The 21,690-nt window shown below is 41.0% G+C and overlaps 1 protein-coding gene across 2 annotated transcripts in view; it reads left to right on the top strand.

The window, feature by feature from the left end:
- Positions 1-21,690, top strand: part of RAB6A (RAB6A, member RAS oncogene family) — a 99,406-nt gene that overhangs the window by 55,289 nt on the left and 22,427 nt on the right. For both annotated transcript variants that reach the window (XM_005579046.4, XM_005579047.4), the window contains exon 6: positions 4,860-4,953. In XM_005579046.4, coding sequence (XP_005579103.1) covers positions 4,860-4,953 — 94 coding nt within the window. The remainder of the gene's footprint in view (positions 1-4,859; positions 4,954-21,690) is intronic.

The following is a 21,690-nucleotide window of genomic DNA, read 5'->3' as shown; positions in this document are numbered from 1 at the left end:
TATGTAATAAATTGATTGGAGTAACTGGTTAACTGTATAGAAAAAGATAAAATTGGATCAAGTTCTCATATTACACTAGGACAAATTCTGAAGGGATTAGAGATTTAATTGTGAAAATAAAATAAGGACTAACTGAATTCTGGTTCTTAATGATACTAATGCTATGACACAAAATAAGGGAAAATGTTAAGTTTGATTACATAAAACATTATAAACAAAGCAAATGGCAAACTAGGGAAAAGTATTTGTAAATTGTATCAAAAATGGCTAATATCCCAAATATATAAAAAGCCTCTAAAAGTAAAGATAAACATCACTATAGAAAAATTGACTAGAAATATGAAGTTATGGAGAAAGTAACATAGCTCTTAATTATCTGAAAAGAAGCTCAGTCTTGCTCTTACTGAAGTACTGATTGAAACTACACTGAGAAATATTTTTGCCTCAGATTCAGACTGCCAGAATTCCAAGTTTGTTGAAGTCCTCTGCTAGCAAGGCTATAAGGAAAACAGTTACTCTCATGAATTGCTGAGGCAATGCAGAATGGTAATACTCCTATGGAGGAGAGAGAGTTGCTTTTTGGCAATATCTAACATAGACGTTTAGCCTTTGACCTGGAAATCCCACTTCTAGGAATCTCCTCAGGATACATTGGTAAGAGTACAAAAAGACATATATACAAGTCTATTTCCTATAGCACTATTTGTAATATCTAAAGACTGTAAACAACCCAGATGTCCACAAAAGGAAAATGGTTTGACAAACTTACAAACATCCTTTTAAAGGAGTACTAGACAGGTACAAAAAGGAACGAAGAAAATATATATTACTATGGAGTTAATCTTCAGGATATATGACTAAGTGAATGCAAGGTGAAGTCATCTGTAACATGGTACAGTTTACTTGAGAGAAATACAGATGTATATACACATTACCCAAAACAAAATGAGGACTCTACTGGGCTGCCATCCCAGCTGGACTGCTGCTGTGGAGCTCAGCATCAAATACTTTAGGAGAAGCTGCAGAGGGACCTGGAGACAGAGCATGGTGGAGGTAGAGGATACAACCCTCACACCACTGTGCTGTATGTCCATCTTTCAAGTCCTGGTGGTGTCCGCAGAGTTTGAAGGGAAGCCACTGCTTCAGAGATACCAGGTGGTAAATGCATGTGTAGTGGAAGTGCACTCCTCTGCATCTATGCCTTTGAGCAGAAAGCCTTTGAGTCCCAATTAGTGGGCCCATGAGTGGCCAAAATGAGGGACTGGGACCTGTATAGCCATTAAACTATAAATAAGGGCCAAAAAGGAAAGATAAATCATAAGTTTAGTGAAAATGGGCTGGGCATAGTGGCTTACCACCTCTATTCCCAAAGGAAGCTGAGGCAGAAGGATCATTTAAGGCCAGGAGTTCAAGGTTACAGTGACCTACAATCCTGCTACTGCACTCATGTGCAACAGAGCAAGACCTTGTCTCAAAAAAAAAAAAATTAACTTTTTTTTTTTTTGAGACTGAGTCTTACTTTGTCGCCCAGGCTGGAGTGCAATAGCACAACCTCGGCTCACTGCAACCTCCGCCTCCTGGGTTCAAGTGATTCTCCTGCTTCAGCCTCCTGAGTAGCTGGGACTATAGGGATGCCCAGCTAATTTCCTTTTTTTTTTTTTTTTTTTTGAGATGGACTCTCGCTCTGTCACCCAGGCTGGAGTGCAATGGCGCAGTGTTGGCTCACTGCAAGCTCCGCCTCCTGGGTTCGAGCCATTCTCCTGCCTTAGCCTCTTGAGTAGCTGGGACTACAGGCGCCTGCCACAACGCCCAGCTAATTTTTTTGTATTTTTAGTAGAGAAGGGGTTTCACTATATTAGTCAGGATAGTCTCAATCTCCTGACCTTGTGATCTACCCGCCCCGGCCTCCTAAAGTGCTGGGATTACAGGCGTGAGCCTCTGTTCCCAGCCACGCCTGGCTAATTTTCGTATTTTTATTAGAGATGGGATTTTACCATGTTGGCCAGGCTAGTCTTCAACTCTGACCTCAAATGATCCACCCACCTTGCTGGGATTACAGGTGTGAGCCACCACACTCGGCTAGATCTTAACTGTTTTTAGTAAACATATTGGTGATGATGTTGGATATTGTTATTTCAAAATGATTGTCTGTATTCTGCATAAAATAAATGAATACTTTGATTAATGATTGTCTTGGGGAACTGGGATTTTGGACACGGGAGATGGAAATACAGATATAAGATTAATAAAGTTAAATATAAATAAATATAAGCATGAGTTCATTACATTTTTTAGCATTTGAAAATTTTTAATATTTTCTAGCTCTGTCTACTAAAAGGGCTTAAACCAGGAGGAATGAGCCCACATTACCATATATAAATACTGTTTCTTTCCAAAGGAACCAGGGCTACTTAAAGAAATGACAAATTTGGCATCTGGTCCAGAAAATGTACACAATGGGGCTGGAACATCATGTCATACCATAAATCAAAGAAGTTATTAAAGACCATTGAGCCGGGCGCGGTGGCTCACGCCTGTAATCCCAGCACTTTGGGAGGCCGAGGCGGGCGGATCACGAGGTCAGGAGATCGAGACCATCCTGGCTAACAAGGTGAAACCCCGTCTCTACTAAAAATATAAAAAATTAGCCAGGCGTGGTGGCGGGTGCCTGTAGTCCCAGCTACTCGGGAGGCTGAGGCAGGAGAATGGCGTGAGCCCGGGAGGCGGAGCTTGCAGTGAGCTGAGATCGCGCCACTGCACTCCAGCCTGGGTAACAGAGAGACTCTGTCTCAAAAAAAAATAAATAAATAAATAAAAAAGACCATTGAGGTTATGTCAGATTCAGGAGAGCCAACTCAAGCTCTACTGGTCAAACTGTAGGAAAATTTGAAAATCAGTAATTACTGTAAAATGTTTAAATCCACGAGTAATAGTAATAATAATAATATAGTTAAGGAGAAAACTCATTGGTCACCTTTGGAACATGCCAGAGACTGACTCGAGCATTTATCCTCGTTTCCTCTCCCTGCCTCCGTCACTCCTTCCCTCCTTGTTCTAAGTACCTCGGGATAAGCAAATAATTGAGAAAGTTTATTTCTAAAGAAGTATTTAATTTGCTATAAAGGACATTGGAATAACTGGCAGTAAAGGACATTATTGGGATAATTGACAGAAGAATAAAACCTATAGATTCAATGATGGTATATTGATGTTAATTCCCAAATTTAATAATTGTACTGTGGTTGTATAAGAGAATATCCTTGTTTTTAGGAAATTCACACTGCTGAAGTATTTAAGGCTAAAGGTCTGCAGATTGGCAGTTTACTCTCAAATAGTTTTTTTAAAAAGTGTTTTAGAAAATTTATATACATGGAGAAAATGAGAAGATAAAACAAGCAAATGTAAAATCTTAACAGTTGGAGTGTTATGTAAGAATGTTCTTGTTTTTAGGGAGTGGAGAATTCTAGAATAATAATTTCGTGTAGGCAAGAAGGGAATGGGATCTAATACATAGGTGTAAGTTTTGAGAATAAGGACAATTCTTTCATAGTAATAGGACTAGAGGTAGAATATAAGGGCACACTTGCAAGTAGATGGACGCTTGTGGAAGTTCTCTTCCATTGCTCAGTTTTCTGTGTTGTAGGAAGCAGGGTTTGTCTGCTGATAGTTTAAATCTATCTAATTAGAACATTTGTATATTTATGGAATACTTACCTGTCAGCTTAGGCATTAGGAATACCAAATAAATGATATAATCTTGCACTTGAGAGCTCACAATTTCAGACACAATGTTAATTGTAATGCATCACAAAATACCCTGTAAAGGAAATATTAAAGTATTAATATTTTGTATCTAGAGGGTTTACCATACATGTGTTTGACTCACTTACTTCACTTAGATAAATCCACAAAATCGGCCAGGCACAGTGGCTCATGCCTCTAATCCCAACACTTTGGTAGGCTGAGATGGGTGGATCACCTGAGGCCAGGAGTTCGAGACCAGCCTGGCCAACATGGTGAAACCCCGTCTCTACTAAAAATACGAAAATTAGCCAGGCATGGTGATAGGCACCTGTAATACCAGCTACTCAGGAGGCTGAGGCAGGAGAATCGCTTGAATCCAGGTGGTGGAGGTTGCAGTGAGCTGAGATCATGCCATTGTACTCCAGCCTGGGCGACAAGGGCAAAACTCTGTCTCAAAAAGAAGAAATCCACAAAATCTAACCTAAGGAAATGATTTGCAGTGCACAAAATATCAAGCACAAATATTTAGGGCAAAAATTTTCATGGTAGTGTATAATTGGAAAACAACTTGCATTCTAATAGTTTGGAAATGGTCACATAAATTATAGGAGCGAGTTGACAGAAATTGTCTAGCCATAAAAATTATTTTACACAAAGATTTGAATTTTAAGGCTAAAAGCCTATGGTCTGATACTAAGGGAAAGAGGCAAGCTATTAAGCGTTTTTTGTTTTATTTTTAGCTTTTTCTTTTTTTGAGACAGGGTCTGTTGCCCAGACTGGAGTGCAGTGATGTGGTGGCCTAATAATGGTTCACTGCAGCCTCCACATTCCTGGACTCAAGCATCCTCAAGCTATTAAGTTTTTAAAAGTAAAAAAATTACAGGATGAGCCCAGTCAAGTGAAAGCAAATCAGTAACAAAAAGTCTTTTTAAAAAAAGTATACACACACAGAAACACACAAATTTCAAAAGTGTGGCAGATTAATGAATTTTCAAACAAATCTGACCTGTATAACCAGTCCTTATGTCAAGGAAAGTTATTTTCAGAGCTTTCTTTATAATCTTTATAATATTGTCTATGTCTCAAAAGTAAGAAGTTTGTTTGTTTCTTTACAGGCAAGTGTCAATTGAGGAGGGAGAGAGGAAAGCCAAAGAGCTGAATGTTATGTTTATTGAAACTAGTGCAAAAGCTGGATACAATGTAAAGCAGGTAAGTTGAGTTGAGGTTACCAAATTGAAAAAACGTGAAATAATTGTGTGAGTATTCTATTCTCTGGTATATGGTTTTCTTCCCCCTGGCAAGAGCAGGCCTTACAAACTAGCAGTGTATTTTCAAACAGTGAAAAATAGAAATGTGGCATAGTTTTTGGAAAAAGAAAAAACTTGCCAAACTTCAGATTGTGAACAGAACTACTGCAAAGTGGTAAATCTACCATACTCTCCTCTCACTACATTCCTACTGCATTGCTTTAAAGGTAAAATTTCTTTCTTTCATTCTATTTTGAGATGGAGTTTCTGTCTTATTGCCCAGGCTGTAATGCAATGGCGCAATCTCAGCTCACTGCAACCTCTACCTCCTGGGTTCAAGCGATTCTCCTGCCTCAGCCTCCTGAGTAGCTGGGATTACAGGCATGCGCCACCACGCCCGGCTGATTTTGTATTTTTAGTAGAGACGGGGTTTTTTCCATGTTGGTCAGGCTGGTCTTGAACTCCCAACCTCAGGTGATCCGCCTGCCTCGGCCCCCCAAAGTGCTAGGATTACAGGTGTGAGCCACCATGCCCGGCTAGTAAATTTTCTTTATTTCAGAGTTTGATGCCAAGACTGAAATAAATGAAAATAAATATTTGCTGTCTGTATTTCTGAGTTTGATGCCAAGACTGAGATAAATGAAAGCGAGTATTTGCTGTCAGTCATGGTGTTCTTCTACTTGTTGTAAAAGTAAATTCTGATTACTTTATCCTTAATAAACTGCTGGTGTTTGAACAATGTTTACAACAGGTCTTTTTGGGGGAAGGCAGGAAAATATAGGGAGATGTCAAATTATCAAGTCATTTACAAGATAGGTCAGCCAGAGACTCACCTGCTTGACTCTTCAAGGCTATATATCATATAGAGTAGTGGTCCTAGATTTATAAGATTTATGGACATATATATATGTATTTAGGTTTGGTTTTTTTTGTTTTTTGAGACGGAGTCTTGCTCTGTCACCCAGGCTAGAGTGCAGTGGCGCGATTTCGGCTCACTTCAAGCTTCACCTCCCAAGTTCATGCCATTCTCCTGCCTCAGCCTCCCAAGTAGCTGGGACTACAGGCGCCCGCACCATACCTGGCTAATTTTTTGTGTTTTTGGTAGAGACGGGGTTTCACCGTGTTAGCCAGGATGGTCTCAGTCTCCTGACTTCGTGATCCATCTGCCTCAGCCTCCCAAAGTGCTGGGATTATAGGCGTGAGCCACCACGCCTGGCTTAGACCAATAATTTTCTTAATTGAGGGTGATCAACAGAGGGTAACAGTAGCATCTTTTAAATAATTAAAGCTTTATGAAAAAGTCTTTATATTGTTATTTTTTTATACTTTATTTCCCTCCATGCCTTGAACCATTATGTAAGTAATATTGAATGATCACTCATTCTTTCCTCATTAACATATTGTTTCATGGTTTGATATTTTTGCTCATGCTTTTGTTTCCTTTGCTTAGAATGTTCATTTTTTTTGCTTTCCTAATTGTACTCCTTTTAAGTTTCAGTTTAGATGTCAGCTCTTCAGCAACATTTTCTCTGACATTTCCCATCCTACCTCCTGTCTGTGACACCTGATTCTCTTACGTGTTTTCACAGACCTGATCTCAGTGTCATACTTTACCACAGTGTATTGAAAATCTCTCTCTCTCTCTCATCAGAATTATATATTCCCAGAACCTAGCAATGTGTATGGAACGTAGTAAGTGATAAGTAAATGAACCCATAGGAGCCACAGACAGTTAAATAATTTGTGTAATACCATTATATTAGCCATATGCCACTATTCTAAGACAAAGCAGTGGGTAGCTTCATCTGACTTTCTCTTTTCTATTTCTTATATATTTTTTCTTTTATATTTATTTATTTTTTGTTTGAGACAGGGTCTCACTCTATCTCCCAGGCTGAGTGCAGTGGTGCAATCTCGGCTCACTGCAACCTCTGCCTCCAGGGTTCAAGTGATTCTCATGCCTCACATTCCCCAGTAGCTGGGATTACAGGTGTGCGACACTGTGCCGGGCTAATTTTTGTACCTTTCGTAGAGACAGGGTTTCACCTTGTTGGTCAGGCTTGTCTCAAACTCCTTGCCTTAAGTGATCTGCCTGCCTCTGCCTCCCAGAGTGCTGGGATTACAGGTGTGAGCCACCAAACCCAGCTGGCTTTCTCTTTTAGAGAGATTTTGATAAGGGTGTGAGCTAGTTGCTTCTATATCCTGCTTTCAGGCTATCCTTTTCTTGGTTAATAGCTGAAGAAGGCATTGCTGTAGTCCCCTAGCCCCGACCCTAAGTGGCCTCATAGGTTTAGAAGCTCTAGAATTATCAGATAGCATATAGTAAGCACTACTGATGTCTGGTGTCTTCATGATGTTTGATTGCTTCCGATTTTATTTTTATTATTTTTATTTTTTATTTATTTATATGAGATGGAGTCTCACTCTGTCGCCAGGCTGAAGTGCAGTGGCGCGATCTTGGCTCACTGCAACCTCCGCCTCCCAGGTTGAAGCGATTCTCCTGCCTCAGCCTCCTGAGTAGCTGGGACTACAGGCGCCCACCACCATGCCCAGCTAATATTTTTGTATTTTTAGTAGAGACAGAGTTTCACCATGTTAAGCAGGATGGTCTCCATCTCCTGACCTCATGATCCGCCTGCCTCGGCCTCCCAAAGTGCTGGAATTGCAGGTGTGAGCCACCATGCCCTGCCCCTCTTATTTTTATTTTTTTGAGATGAGGTCTTGCTCTGTTTCCCAGGCTGGAGTGCAGTGGCATAATCACAGCTCATTGCAGCCTTGACCTCTCAGGCTCAAGTGATTCTCCCACCGCAGCCTCCAGAATAGCTGGGACTACAGGCACGCACTACCTTGCCCAGCTAATTTTTAATTTTTTTCCAGAGAATATGTTCTTGCCATGTTGTCCAGGCTAGTCTTGAACTCCTAGACTCAGGTGATCCTCCCACCTTGGCCTCCCAAGATGTTGGGATTATAGATGTGAGCCCCTCTGCCTAGCCAATTTTGAGTAAATTTATAGCATTGTACAACTATTACCATAATCTGATGTTAGAACATTTTTATTACTAGGTATATATTTTTTTTCCAAAAGCCTAACCCATACAGGCAGATATAGCTGTCTAGTGATAATGAGGAGAGATTTCTTCTACAATCTTGTCCTGAATTCAAAACCCATTTGCGGCTGGGTGCAGTGGCTTACACCTGTAATCCCAGCACTTTGGGAGGCTGAGGCAGGAGGATCCCTTAAGTTCAGGAGTTTGAGACCAGCCTAGGCAACATAGCAAGAACCCCGTCTTTATAAAAAATACAAAAATTAGCTGAGTGTGGTGGCATGCACCTGTGGCCCCAGCTACTCATGAGGCTGAAGTGAGAAGATCGCTGGAGTCCGGGAGTTTGAGACTGCAGTGAGACATGATTATGCCACTGAACTCAGCCTGGGTAACAGAGTAAGACCCTGTCTGAAAAAAAAACAAAACAAAACCCACCATTTGCTACTTTACTGTTTTTCCTTATTTAGATTATCTATCTGAACATCTCATCTTGGTGAATTTCCTGATGCTGTTGGGACTTTATTTTATTGTCTTTTAAATATAAATGTAACCAAAACTTTTATTTTATAACTTTTGAAACTGAGTTGACTTAATTTTTTGTAGCTTCCTTCTTAACTCACAAAAACCATTACTTGTCTTAGGTTTTGTAAGGGAGTGCCACAGTATTTTATTTCACTGTTTGGAGACCATGCTTTGTCTGCTCATATAATTCAGCCAAGGAAGACAAAGTCCTGGAACCCCCAAATGAGAGAATGAAACCAAATAAAAAATTAAAATATTAGTTTAATAAGCACATTTAGGTCAGGCACGGTGGCTCACGCCTGTAATCCCAGCACTTTAGGAGGCTGAGGCGGGCAGATTACCTAAGGCCACGAGTTCGATACCAGCCTGACCAATATGGTGAAACCCCGTCTCTACTAAAAATAGGAAAAATTAGCTGGGCATGGTGGTGGGTGCCTATAATCCCAGCAACTCGGGAGGCGGAGGCAGGAGAATCACTTGAACAACCCAGGAGGCGGAGGTTACAGTGAGCCGAGATCGCGCCATTGCACTCCAGCCTGGGCAACAATAGTGAAACTCCAGCTCCAAAAATATATATATATAAAAATAAAAGCACATTTAAATAATTGGTTAACATCTTCCCCTTTCAACTGGCAGTGATTAATCTTATAGAATATATTTTGTCATTTGGGAAAATGACTTGCTGATTTGAAGTATTAGCTAACAAATAACGTTACTTTTTAATGGATTGTTTATTTATTGAATTTTTATGGGTTTTTTCTTTTGTTTTTATTTTTTCCAAATAACCTTTCTGGGTTTTTTTTTTGTTGGGGTTTTTTTTTTTGGAGATGGAATCTTGCTCTGTCGCCCAGGCTGGAGTGCAGTGGCGTGGTCTTGGCTCACTGCAACCTCCACTCCCAGGTTCAAGCAATTCTCCTGCCTCAGCTTCCCGAGTAGCTGGGATGACAGGCACATGCCACCATGCCCAACTAATTTTTGAATTTTTTCTTTTTTTTAGTAGAGACGGGGTTCTTCATGTTTGTCAGGCTTGTCTCAAACTCCTGACCTCGTGATCCGCCTGCCTCAGCCTCCCAAAGTGGTAGGATTACAGACATGAGCCACCATGCCTGGTCTAAAAGTTTTTTTTTTTGTTTTTGTTTTTTTTGAGATGGAGTGTTGCTCTGTCGCCCAGGCTGGAGTGCAATGGCGCGATCTCAGCTCACTGCAAGCTCCGCCTCCCGGGTTCACACCATTCTCCTGCCTCAGCCTCCTGAGTAGCTGGGACTACAGGCGCCCACCACCATGCCTAATTTTTTGTATTTTTAGTAGAGACGGGGTTTCACCATGTTAGCCAGGATGGTCTCGATCTCCTGACTTCGCCATCCACCCGCCTCAGACTCCCAAAGTGCTGGGAATGCAGGCGTAAGCCACCGTGCCCAGCCTAAAAGTTTTTTTAAAGGAACTTCAGAACTAGTCAAATATAACTAATTACTTCTTATGGCGTAATACTTAGAAACAAAATTTTTAATAAAAAACTTAAATATTTAAATGACTAGAAGTGAAAGAAATGTTTACCCTTTTAGTTTCATTACAAATCATCCTAATATTTTAAAAAATCATGGCCTTTGATATCATTGCACATATAAGCTTTATAGAAAAATTCAAATTTTCCTAAGTTAAGTCTAAATCAAATCTACAAATAACCGTAGTTCAACTCTTTATTCTAGACAATGCACTTAATGTGGTTGGAGTTCAGTGCATATATTAGAAATCTAATGTTTACCATGCCATTGGAAACTTTAATAAAAAATATATGACAAACGTTTCTTATATTTTATATTTTTAAAGACATATAGTTAACCATTGAGGCTGGGAATGTAATCTTCCTTTACTGTCCTTGGCAGAGAGAATAATATCCAGACAACAATAAGAAAGGACAGTTTTAGGCCTGAGCTTGGTGGCTCATACCTGTAATCCCAGGACTTTGGGAAGCCAAGGTGGGAGGATCACTTGAGGCCAGGAGTTCAAGATCAGCCTGGGAAAAATAAGTGAGACCTCGTCTATAAAACATCAAAAAATTAGCCGGGTGTGTTGGTGCACACTTATAGTCCCAGCTGCTTGGGAGGCTGAGGCAAGAGGACCCATTTGAGCCCAGGGGATTGAGGCTGCAGTGAGTCCTGATCGTGCCACTGCACTCCAGCCTGAGTGGTGACATAACAAGACCCTGTCTCAAAAAAACGGGAAAGGATGAAGGTTTTAGAATGGCAAATTTTCCCTAGGAAGAGGATCGGAGAATTGTTTAATGGGTCTAAACTTTAATGTACATAATTGTTACCTGGAAGTTTATTTAAGATACAGGTTCCAGCTGGGCATGGTGGGTCACACCTGTAATCCCAGCACTTTGGGAGGCCAAGGCAGGCAGATCACTTGAGGTCAGGAGTTCAAAGCCAACCTGGCCAACATGGTGAATTCTTGTCTCTACCAAAAACGTACAAAAATTAGCCAGGCATGGTGGTGTGCCCCTCTAGTCTCAGCTACCTGGGAGGCTGAGGTAGGAGAATAGCTTGATCCTGGGAGCCTGAGGTTGCAGTGAATTGATCACACCATTGCTCTCCAGCCAGGGCAACAAAATGAGACGCTGTATAAAAAAAATAAATAAATAGGCCAGGCATGGTGGCTCACGCCTGTAATCCCAGCACTTTGGGAGGCCCAGGCGGGCAGATCACAAGGTCAGGAGATCGAGACCATCCTGGCTAACATGGTGAAACCCCGTCTCTACTAAAAATACAAAAAATTAGATGGGCATGGTGGCACACGCCTATAATCCCAGCTACTCGGGAGGCTGCGGCAGGAGAATCGCTTGAATCCGGGAGGTAGAGGTTGCAGTGAGCAGAGATCGCGCCACTGCACTCCAGCCTGGGCAACAGAGCGAGACTCTGTCTCAAATAAATAAATAAATAAATAAATAACTGGTTCGGGGTACTTATGGATATTGATTCCAGTGAGTTTAGTATAGTGTCCTAATACATCTACATTTTAAACAAGAATCTCAGGGAATTTCTTGGCCGGTTGTTGTGGCTCACGCCTGTAATCCCAATACTTGGGGAGGCCAAGGCAGGCGGATCATGAGGTCAAGGGATTAAGACCATCTTGGCCAACATGGTGAAACTTCATCTTCACTAAAAATACAAAAATTAGCTGGCCGTGGTGGCACTTGCCTGTGGTCCCAGCTACTAGGGAGGCTGAGGCAGGGGAATTGCTTGAACCTGCGAGATGGAGGTTGCAGTGAGCCAAGATCATGCCACTGCACTCCAGCCTGCTGACAGAGCGAGACTCTGTCTCAAAAAGAAAAAAAAGAAAAGTATCTCAGGGAATTTCTCATGCGTGATATACTTTTTTAAAAAGACTGGTATAAAGCCATAGAGATGGATCAGCAATAGTCTCAAATCTATTCAGTTTGTTGTTTGAACAAGTAAGTACTGTTTTCCTAACCCCTGCTAGATACAGAAGACAAGCTTCCTACATTCAAAATGTAATAGCCAAATTTGTACACAAGAATTAAATAGTTGTTATGTAGCCAAGTGTCAAAATAAGTCTTCATGAAGTAGGAGAGAAAACCTAGTGAAATCCAGAAGCTCTTTGACTCATCTGCATTCATACCTTGGAAACAATCATTTAGACACTGAGTCTTAACTACGCTTCCTACTAGTATATTGAGGCCCTTGCTATCTAGTAGCCTTGCCTGTTACCATAGCTTTTTAACTGATAAATGTGTTTAGTCTTGCCCCATTTTAGTTTATTTTACATCTTGTTACCAGAGTGATTATTTTAAAATGCCAAGCTGATCAGTTTACTCTGTGAATTTTATTATGAATGTTAAACTCCTTGTAGGCCAGGACATGCAGTTCAATAACATCTTTGATATAGCCCCCTCATACCTTACTATCCTAATCCTTGGCCACTATATACGTGCTTGAAGTACTCCATATAGACCATTTTCTCATATTTTTATTGTATGTTACTGTCCGTCTTCCTAAAATAGTTTCTTCCCTATCTAATATTTGTAACTCTGTTCAGACATAATCAAATTTAGATTAAGAGCCTTTCTGGGCTGGGCATGGTGGCTCACACCTATAATCCCAGCACTTTGGGAGGCCGAGGCGGGTGAATCACAAGGTCCAGGAATTCAGGACCAGCCTGGCCAACATGGTGAAACCTTGTCTCTACTAAAAATACAAAAATTAGCTGGGCATGGTGACGCGTGCCTATAATCCCAGCTACTCAGGAGGCTGAGGCAGGAGAAATGCCTGAACTGAGACCCAGGAGGCAGAGGTAGCAGTGAGCGAGATTGCGCCACTGCACTCCAGCCTGGGCGACAGAGCAAGACTCTGTCTCAAAAAAAAGGCCTTTTCTGATTATTGCAATAGTATTCCTTCTTACTTTTTTTTTTTTTTTGAGACAGTCTTGCTCTGTCGCTCAGACGAGTGCAGTGGTACAATCTCGGCTCACTGCAACCTCCGCCTCCTGGGTTCAAGTAATTCTCCTGCCTCAGCCTCCCAAATAGCTGGGACTACAGGCGCACGCCACCACACCCAGCCAATTTTTGTATTTTTATTAAAAACAGGGTTTCACCATATTGGCCAGGCTGGTCTCGAACTCCTGACCTCATGATCCACCCGCCTCGGCCTCCCAAAGTGCTAGGATTACAGGCATGAGCCACCACACCCAGCCCTTCTTTCTTTTAATTTAGATTTTTTTGCTTTTTTTGTTTTTTTAAAACAAAAGTCTCGCTCTGTTGCCCAGGCTGGAGTAAGAGGCATGATCTCAGCTCACTACAACCTCTGCCTCGCCTCCCAGGTTCAAGTGATTCTTGTGCCTCAGCCTCCTGACTAGCTGGGATTATAAGTGCACGCCACCATGTCTAGCTAATTTTTATATTTTTAGTAGAGACAGGGTTTTGCCAGGTTGGCCAGGCTGGTCTGAAACTCCTGGCCTCAAGTGATCCGCCCACCTCAGCCTCTCAGAGTGCTGAGATTATAAGCGTGAGCCAGTGTATCTGGCCAGAAATTTTTTAATTGTCAGTTTATCCTGCCTCCCCACTAAACAACAAACTCAATAAATGTTCATTGAATTAATGATAATATACTTTATTTTTTTTTGGCAGATTCTTAGAGCTGCATTGTTTTGCCATAAAAATAAGATTTATTTCATGGCGTTGGTTCTGTCTTAAGAATTTTCTAAGCTAGACTGAACAATCCCTAGAGAAGCCAGGTTACTTGGGGAATTGCCCTTCATTTGCTGTTTTGACTACACGTTAGACATAGATACATGTTCATTTTCCCTTTCTTTGCATTCACCTGACGCACGTTGAATTTTTTTGTCAGGCTAGGCATGGTTGCTCATGCCTATAATCCCAGCACTTTGGGAGGCTGAGGCAGGCGGGTCATTTGAGGTCAGGAGTTCTACTAAAAAATAAAAAATTTAGCTGAGTGTGGTGGCACACACGTGTAATCCCAGCTACTCGGGAGTCTGAGGCAAGAGAATCACTTGAACCCAGGAGGCTGAGGTTGCAGTGAGTCAAAATCACGCCACTGCACTCCAGCCTGGGTGACAGGACGAGAGTGTCTCAAGGAAAAAAAAAAAAATTTTTTATATATATAATTGAGATAAACATTTATGTACAGTGAAATGTATACATCTTAAGTTGACTATTAGATGAGTTTTGATAAATGTATTTACAGGTATAATGACCACAGCAGTGAAGATACAGACATATGTTGTTAATTTCCCAATGTTTAGGGACATTTCTAGATAATCTTAATTGTTACTGGTTTCTAATTTAAGTCTGTATTAATTATAGTCAGAGAATACACTCTGTAATATTTCAGTGATTTGTAATTTATTGAGACAAGTTTTATGGCCTGTCATATGGTCTATCTTATTGAATGTTCTTATATGTACTGGAAAAAGGATTTTTTTTTACAGTTGTTAGGTATACTAGTTTACATGTTTGATAGCATTCTCAAATCTTACATAGCCTGGCCAGGCACAGCGGCTCATGCCCATAATCCCAGCAGTTCAAGAGGTGGATGTGGGAGGATCACTTGAGGCCAGGAGTTCAAAACCATCCTGGTCAACATAGTTGAAACCCTGTCTCTACAAAAGAAGAAAATTTTTTTTGAAAATTAGCTGAGCATGGTGCCATACACCTGTAGTTCCAGCTACTCAGGAGACTGAGGCAGAGGATTGCGTGAGCCCACGAGTTCAAGGCTGCAGTGAGGCATGATTGTGCCACTGCATTCCAGCCTGGGCAACAGAACAAGACTCTGTCTCAATAAACAACAACAACAACAATAAAACACCTTATATATCCTTTTTTGTCCAGTTCTGTCAGTTACTGAGAAGGGGATATTGGAATCTACAACAGCAAAGATGTATTGTTCGCTTTGCTGATTAGTTCTGTCAACTGTTACTTCTTGTGTTTTGAAGTTATGTTAGTAAGTGTATACATATTTAGAACCATTATGTCTTCATTATCTGTTGGCTTTTTTATGTAAAGAACTGCCCCTCTTGGGCTGGGTGCAGTTGCACACGTCTGTATTCCCAGCACTTTTGGGAGGCCAAGGCAAGGCAGGCTGATTGCTTGAGCCCAGGAGTTGAGACCTGCTTGGGTAACATGACGGAACCCTGTCTCTACAAAAAAACAGAGAAATTAGCCCAGTGTGGTAGTCCCAGCTACTTGGGAGGTTGAGCTGGGTGGACTGCTTGGCCCAGGAGGTTGAGGCAGCAGTGAACAAAGATCATGCCACCGCACTCCATCCTGGGCAACAGAGCGAGACCCTGTCTCAAAAAAAAAAAGAGAAAGAAAAAAGAAATGTCCCCGTATCCAGAGTTAATCATTGCTGAGTGTTAGTCTTATACAAGCTGCTCTGCTATTACCAAAGCTAAAGTCTGCACTGAACTTATAGGGGTAAAAATTAAATTCCTTTGACTACACATTAGACATAGATACATGTTCATCTTCCGTTTCTTTGCATTCACCTGACGCACGTTGAATTTCCGATAAAGGAAATAAAACTGATTATCGTGAAATAATCTCTGACCCCTTCTGAGTTCTTGCTGTGCAAGTCAGTCATAATTCAGAAGTTGTGCTGGTATTCAGGACTTTCCGAGGTAAATTTCACAGTGTAGTCACTGTCTTGGAAAACATTGAGAATCACAGTCTTATATGCCTGTTATTACCATTGTGTGTTTGTTCAGCTGTGTATGTTTGTAAGGAGAACTATTTTTTATTTTTGCATTGTAATCATTTGATTTGACAAAATCATGCCTTTTTACCAGAAGATACACAGAAGTCTTTCTGTATATAAGGTATATATTTATCAGTACTAAAGGTATCATGTAGTTCTGCTTTTCTATATACAGAGATGTTTCCTAGCTTTCTGCTAATCTGCTGGCTTCCTCTTCCCCATTCCCTCATTTACTAGATTATAATGCACATCACTTAATAAAAGCTTAAAAGTGGGCTTTCTCTGTTGCTGTTTTCTTTTTAAATAATTGTGAGAGCTTTTACATTTATTATCTGATCATGATTCAAGTGACTAGGCTGTAGCACCCAAGAAATTTCCTGTGCCTAACCCTTTTGCTCTTTATTTTGATTTAAGCACTTTACCCTAAAGTACTGCTTCTGTCTTACAGAATATTGTTGTCATTTTTACAATAAAACAATCCGTACTAGAACTAGCATAAATAGTAATATCTAACATGATCATTTGTATTATATAGGATATTTAAGTAAAATGTGTTTCATTCCATTCAGTATTTCATAAAAAGACAACCTCTGAAAAATAGTTTTACTCCTTAGATTTCTCATTCTCTACCCCCCACACACACCCTTTTTTTTTTTTTTTTTTTTTGAGACAGGGTCTTACTCTGTCACTCAGGCTGGAGTATAGTGGTGTGAACACGGCTTACTGCAGCCTTGAACTGGTGGGCTCCAGCAATCCTCCTGCCTCATCAGCCTTCCAAGTAGCTACAACTACAGGCACCCACTATCACACCCAGCTAATTATTTATTTTTCCTAGAAATGGGTTTTGCTATATGTTGCCCGGGCTGGTCTCAAACCCCAGGCCTCAAGTGATCCACCAGCCTTGGCCTCCCGGAGTGTTGGGATTACAGGTGTGAGCCATGGTGCTTGGCCCAAATTCTTTTTTTTTTTTTTAATGCAAAAGTATTACTTTGTTTTTGAAAGTGGTATGGTGTTTAAATTGCTGAAGAAATGATAATGATAGGTGATTACTTTAGCCTTCACCTGGCTTTTCATCTAGGGATTAGCACATTCTTTTAGTGAAGTAATAAGTGTATGATGTCACCTTATTATTTTTTTGAAGTACTGAAAAATGGAAAAAGAAAAGAAAAACCCCTTGATCTTTAAACTTCTAAAATCATTAGTACTTATCATAAAAAGAAGATTTGTTTGAAAGAGAGAAGACTTTATGAGAAAGTAGTGATAGCTGATGGGCATCAGCTCTAACAGGTCAGTGAAAGCTTGTGTACATACTAACCATGGAGTTGCAATGATATATATGTATGGGACAATTATTTTATATTGGCTGAAATAGTATATGTACCTTATGCATTGGTGGTGATCATATCTTTTCCTCATCACTATATCTTCCGTGTCTACCACAGTTGGCTTATAGCAGGTGGTAATCTTGGACTTTTATCATGTACCTTAATCCACAGTATCAAGTATGGTATGCTAGACCACTGTAGGTACTTTGGAAAATAAAAAGTTATGTAAAATGTGGTTCCTAACATCAAGAAACTTATGATATTGTTGGGAAGAAGAGTCACATTCTCATGAAGACTATGCAGTAAAGAATGGGTCATACATGATAAATTCCTAGCAAATGCTGCAGACAGTAAGATACACAGTAATTATTGAGAAGCAAGGCCAGGCGTGGTGGCTCACACCTATAATCCCAACACTTTGGGAGGCTGAGGTGGGAAGATTGCCTGAAGGCCAGGTGTTTGAGACCAGCCTGGGCAAAAAAGGGAAAACTTGTGTCTACAAAATAATGAAAAATAAATAAAAATTTAAAAATTAGCTAGCTCTGGTTGAGTGTCTGTAGTCCCAGCTATTCAGGAGGCTGAGAGAGGCTGAGATGGGACCGTCACTTGAGCCCAGGAGTTGGAGGTTGCAGTGAGCTATTGGCACACCACTGTACTCCAGCCTGGATGACACAGCAAGACCCTGATTCAAAAAAATAAATAAAAAGGAGAGAAGCAAAATGAATGCTGGCACAAAGAGATGTATTGAATAATTGAATGAGATCACATATAGTTAGACTGGTCAAGGAATGCTTTCTTTAAAAAACAGCATTATCAGCTGGGCACGGTGGCTCAAGCATGTAATCCCAGCACCTTGGGAGGCCAAGGTGGGTGCATCACCTGAGGTCAGGAGTTCGAGACCAGCCCGACCAACATGGTGAAACTTTGTCTCTACTAAAAATACAAAAATTACCTGGGCGTGGTGGCAGGCACCTGTAATCTCAGCTACTGGGGAGGCTGAGGTAGGAGAATCACTTGAACCTGGGAAGTAGAGGTTGCAGTGACCTGAGATCATGCCATTGCACTTCAGCCTGGGTGACAGAGGGAGACTCCATCTCAAAAAAAAAAAAAAAAAAAAAAAAAACAAGAAAACAAAACAAAAAAACAGTATCTGAGCTGAACTGAGTGTATTTGATTTGGATAGGTAACTGGTGATGCTTCTAGGAAGAAGAAAAATTAACATAAGTATGATACAAGACTACCTAGCACACATAGTGTAAATACTATGCCATGAATGTTAACTTAAAGTCTTTCATTATTGCCTTCCTAGCAAGCATTTCATATATAACATCTAGGTGCTTAGATACTTGTTGAATACAAGAAGGAATCTATGTAACAATCCTATGAGTCAACTGCTATTGTTGGTCTGATTTTAGGGAGAAAATCTGAGGCATATAAATTATATAACTTGCCCAGAACTGCCTAAATACTGTCTGCTAGATCCACTTAATATACCAAGTGTTTAACTTAATTCTCACAATATCCCTATGAAATAGATAAGCATATTCATTTCATTGATATGAAACCAAAGTTTTAGAGGTCAAATAACTTGCTTAAGATTATAACTTGCCGGGCGCGGCGGCTCACGCCTGTAATCCCAGCACTTTGGGAGGCTGAGGCAGGTGGATCACGAGGTCAGAAATCGAGACCATCCTGGCCAACACGATGAAACCCCGTCTCTACTAAAAATACAAAAAATTAGCCGGGCGTGGTGGTGCGCGCCTGTAGTACCAGCTACTCGGAGGCTGAGGCAGGAGAATGGCGTGAACCTGGGAGGCGGAGCTTGCAGTGAGCCGAGATGGCGCCACTGCACTCCAGCCTGGGCAACAGAGCGAGACTCCGTCTCAAAAAAAAAAAAAAAAAAGATTATAACTTAAACTACAATGTGAGCCCAGGTCTATTTAGTTCCAAAATCTGAGCTCTTAAGCCTTATATTATTCTGCCTCTCTCAAGTTTAACCTCACCCCTAATTTATCCTTTTGTGTTTCATATCCTTAACACAGTAAGACTTTATTTTTTATTTTTATTTTATTTTATTTTTTGAGAGAGAGTCTCACTCTGTCACCCAGGCTGGAGTGCAGTGGCACAATCTCGGCTTACTGCAACCTCTGCCTCCAGGGTGCAAGTGATTCCCCTGCCTCGGCCTCTTGAGTAGCTGGGATAACAGGCATGCTCCACCACACCTGGCTAATTTTTGTATTTTTTAGTAGAGATGGGGTTTTGCCATGTTGGCCAGGCTGGTCTTGAACTCCTGACCTCAGGTAATCTGCTCACCTCAGCCTCCCAAAGTGCTGGGATTACAGGTGTGAGCCACCATGCCAGCCCACAGTAGGACTTCAATATCACTGAATGGTCAGAAATCTATGTATATGATGAATATGAACTGACAGAGAAATTATATTGATCAGGTTTTATTCAGTCATTAATGAACTCAGATATTCGTTGATCCCCTCCTGCGTGCCTAGTTATGTTATAGGCACTGGGGATACAATAGTGGAACAAAATAACCTAAGTCCATGCCATTATGGAGCTTACATTCTGGTATGGAGAGTTAAACAATTAGTGAAATATAATCCTTAAGGAGGTTATACATTCTATAGAGAAAAATGAGGTAGGGACCAGGCATGGTGGCTCATGCCTGTAATCCCAGCATTTTGGGAGACTGAAGCAGGCAGATCACTTGAGGCCAGGAGTTCAAGATCAGCCTGGCCAACATAGTGAAACCCATCTTTACTAAAAATACAAAAATTAGCTGAGGGTGGTGGTGCACACCTGTAGTCCCAGCTACTTGGAAGGCTGAAGCACAAGAATCACTTGAACCTGGGTGGTGGAGGTTGCAGTGAGGCAGAGGTTGCAGTGAGCCACGACCATGCTTCTTCCCTCCAGTCTGGGAGGCAGAGTGAGACTCTGTTTCAAAAAGAAAAGAAAAGAAAAGAAAAATAGAAAAATAAAGTAGGGTAAGAAGGATAAAGACTACTGGTGAAGGGAATGATGATATATTGATGTCTTATAAAAGGAGGGAAAGCCTGTCTGATAAGGTGATATTTGAGCAAAGAACTGAAGGAATTGAGAAAGTGAGCCATTTATACATCTAGGGAAGAGCATGCCAAGCTTCAAGTGCAGTGACAAATTCAAAGAAACTTGGCATGTTTAAGGAATAATAAGGAAATTAGTAAGGTTAAAGTAGAGTGAAGGAAGGGGCATATGATAAGAGAAGAGCTCACAGAGATAGTTATGGAGAACAGTGGTCTAAGACCATGTAGGCAGTAGTGAGGATTTGGCATTTTATTCCCAGTGAGAGGGGAAGCCATTTTCATCAGAGATTTGACAGGATCTTACAATTTAAAAGTAATCAGGCCAGGCACGATGGCTCATACCTTGTAATCCCAGAACTTTGGGAGGCCAAGGTGGGAGGACTGCTTGAACCCTGGAGTTCAAGACTAGCCTGGGCAACATAGGGAGACTGTGTCTCTGCAAAAAAAAAAATTGCTGGGCATGGTGGTGTGCGACTGTAGTTCAGGCTACTTAGGAGGCTGAGGTGGGAGGATCAGTTGAGCCCGGATGGATGAGGCTGCAGTGACCCATGATCATGCATGGGAGACAGAGCAAGACCTTGTCTCAAGAAAGGAAAGAAATCACTGGCTCTTGTGTAAAAAATGATCTGTTAAGAGTAATTGAAAAAATAAATATAAATAATAAAATAATAATCTTTTATTTAATACCTTACTACCAAAATTAAGATGGAGATCTAGCAAAAAGTCAGAAGCAGCTGGGCGTGGTGGCTCACGCCTGTAATCCCTACACCTTGGGGAGGCTGAGGCAGGAGGATCACCTGAGGTCAGGAGTTCGAGACCAGCCTGGCTAACATGGCCAAAGTCTCTACTAAAAATACAAAAAGTAGCTTGATGTGGTGGTGAGCGCCTGTAATCCTAGCTACTCCGGGGGTTGAGGCAGGAGAATTGCCTGAACTTGGGAGGCAGAGGTTGCAGTGAGCCACTGCACTCCAGCCTGGGCGAGAACAAAACTCTGTCTCAAGAAAAATAAAAATAAATAAAAGTCAAAAGGCCACAAATAATGAACACTCATAAAAGAATTCAGTTATGTATAAAACACTCCTTACTCTGACAACGTTTATTTTCATAATGGAGTTTTTTCTGTAAGTTGGTAAAACTGATTAGCTTAGTTTGCTCTTTGAAGGGCGGTATTTCTGCCTATAAAATACTTAGTTAACTTCATAAGGTAAGAACTGGTAGTCATAGTGATATTATTTTGAAATCTCCTTCTCCAGTGTATCCCTTTACATTAAAATTATCCCTAAAAAAATTTTTAACCCTAAAATAATGAACTAAAATACTCAACTTGAAAGTTTCGGCCGGGCGCAGTGGCTCACGCCTGTAATCCCAGCACTTTGGGAGGCCGAGACGGATGGATCACGAGGTCAAGAGATCGAGACCATCCTGGCTAACACGGTGAAACCCCGTCTCTACTAAAAATATATATAAAAAAAAATTAGCCGGGCGTGGTGGTGGGCGCCTGTAGT

This window comes from Macaca fascicularis, chromosome 14, assembly GCF_037993035.2.
Source record: "Macaca fascicularis isolate 582-1 chromosome 14, T2T-MFA8v1.1".
Taxonomy (NCBI): Eukaryota; Metazoa; Chordata; class Mammalia; order Primates; family Cercopithecidae; genus Macaca; species Macaca fascicularis.
The sequence above is the reverse complement of the archived record's forward strand: the minus strand, read 5'-3'. Positions and strand labels throughout refer to the sequence as shown.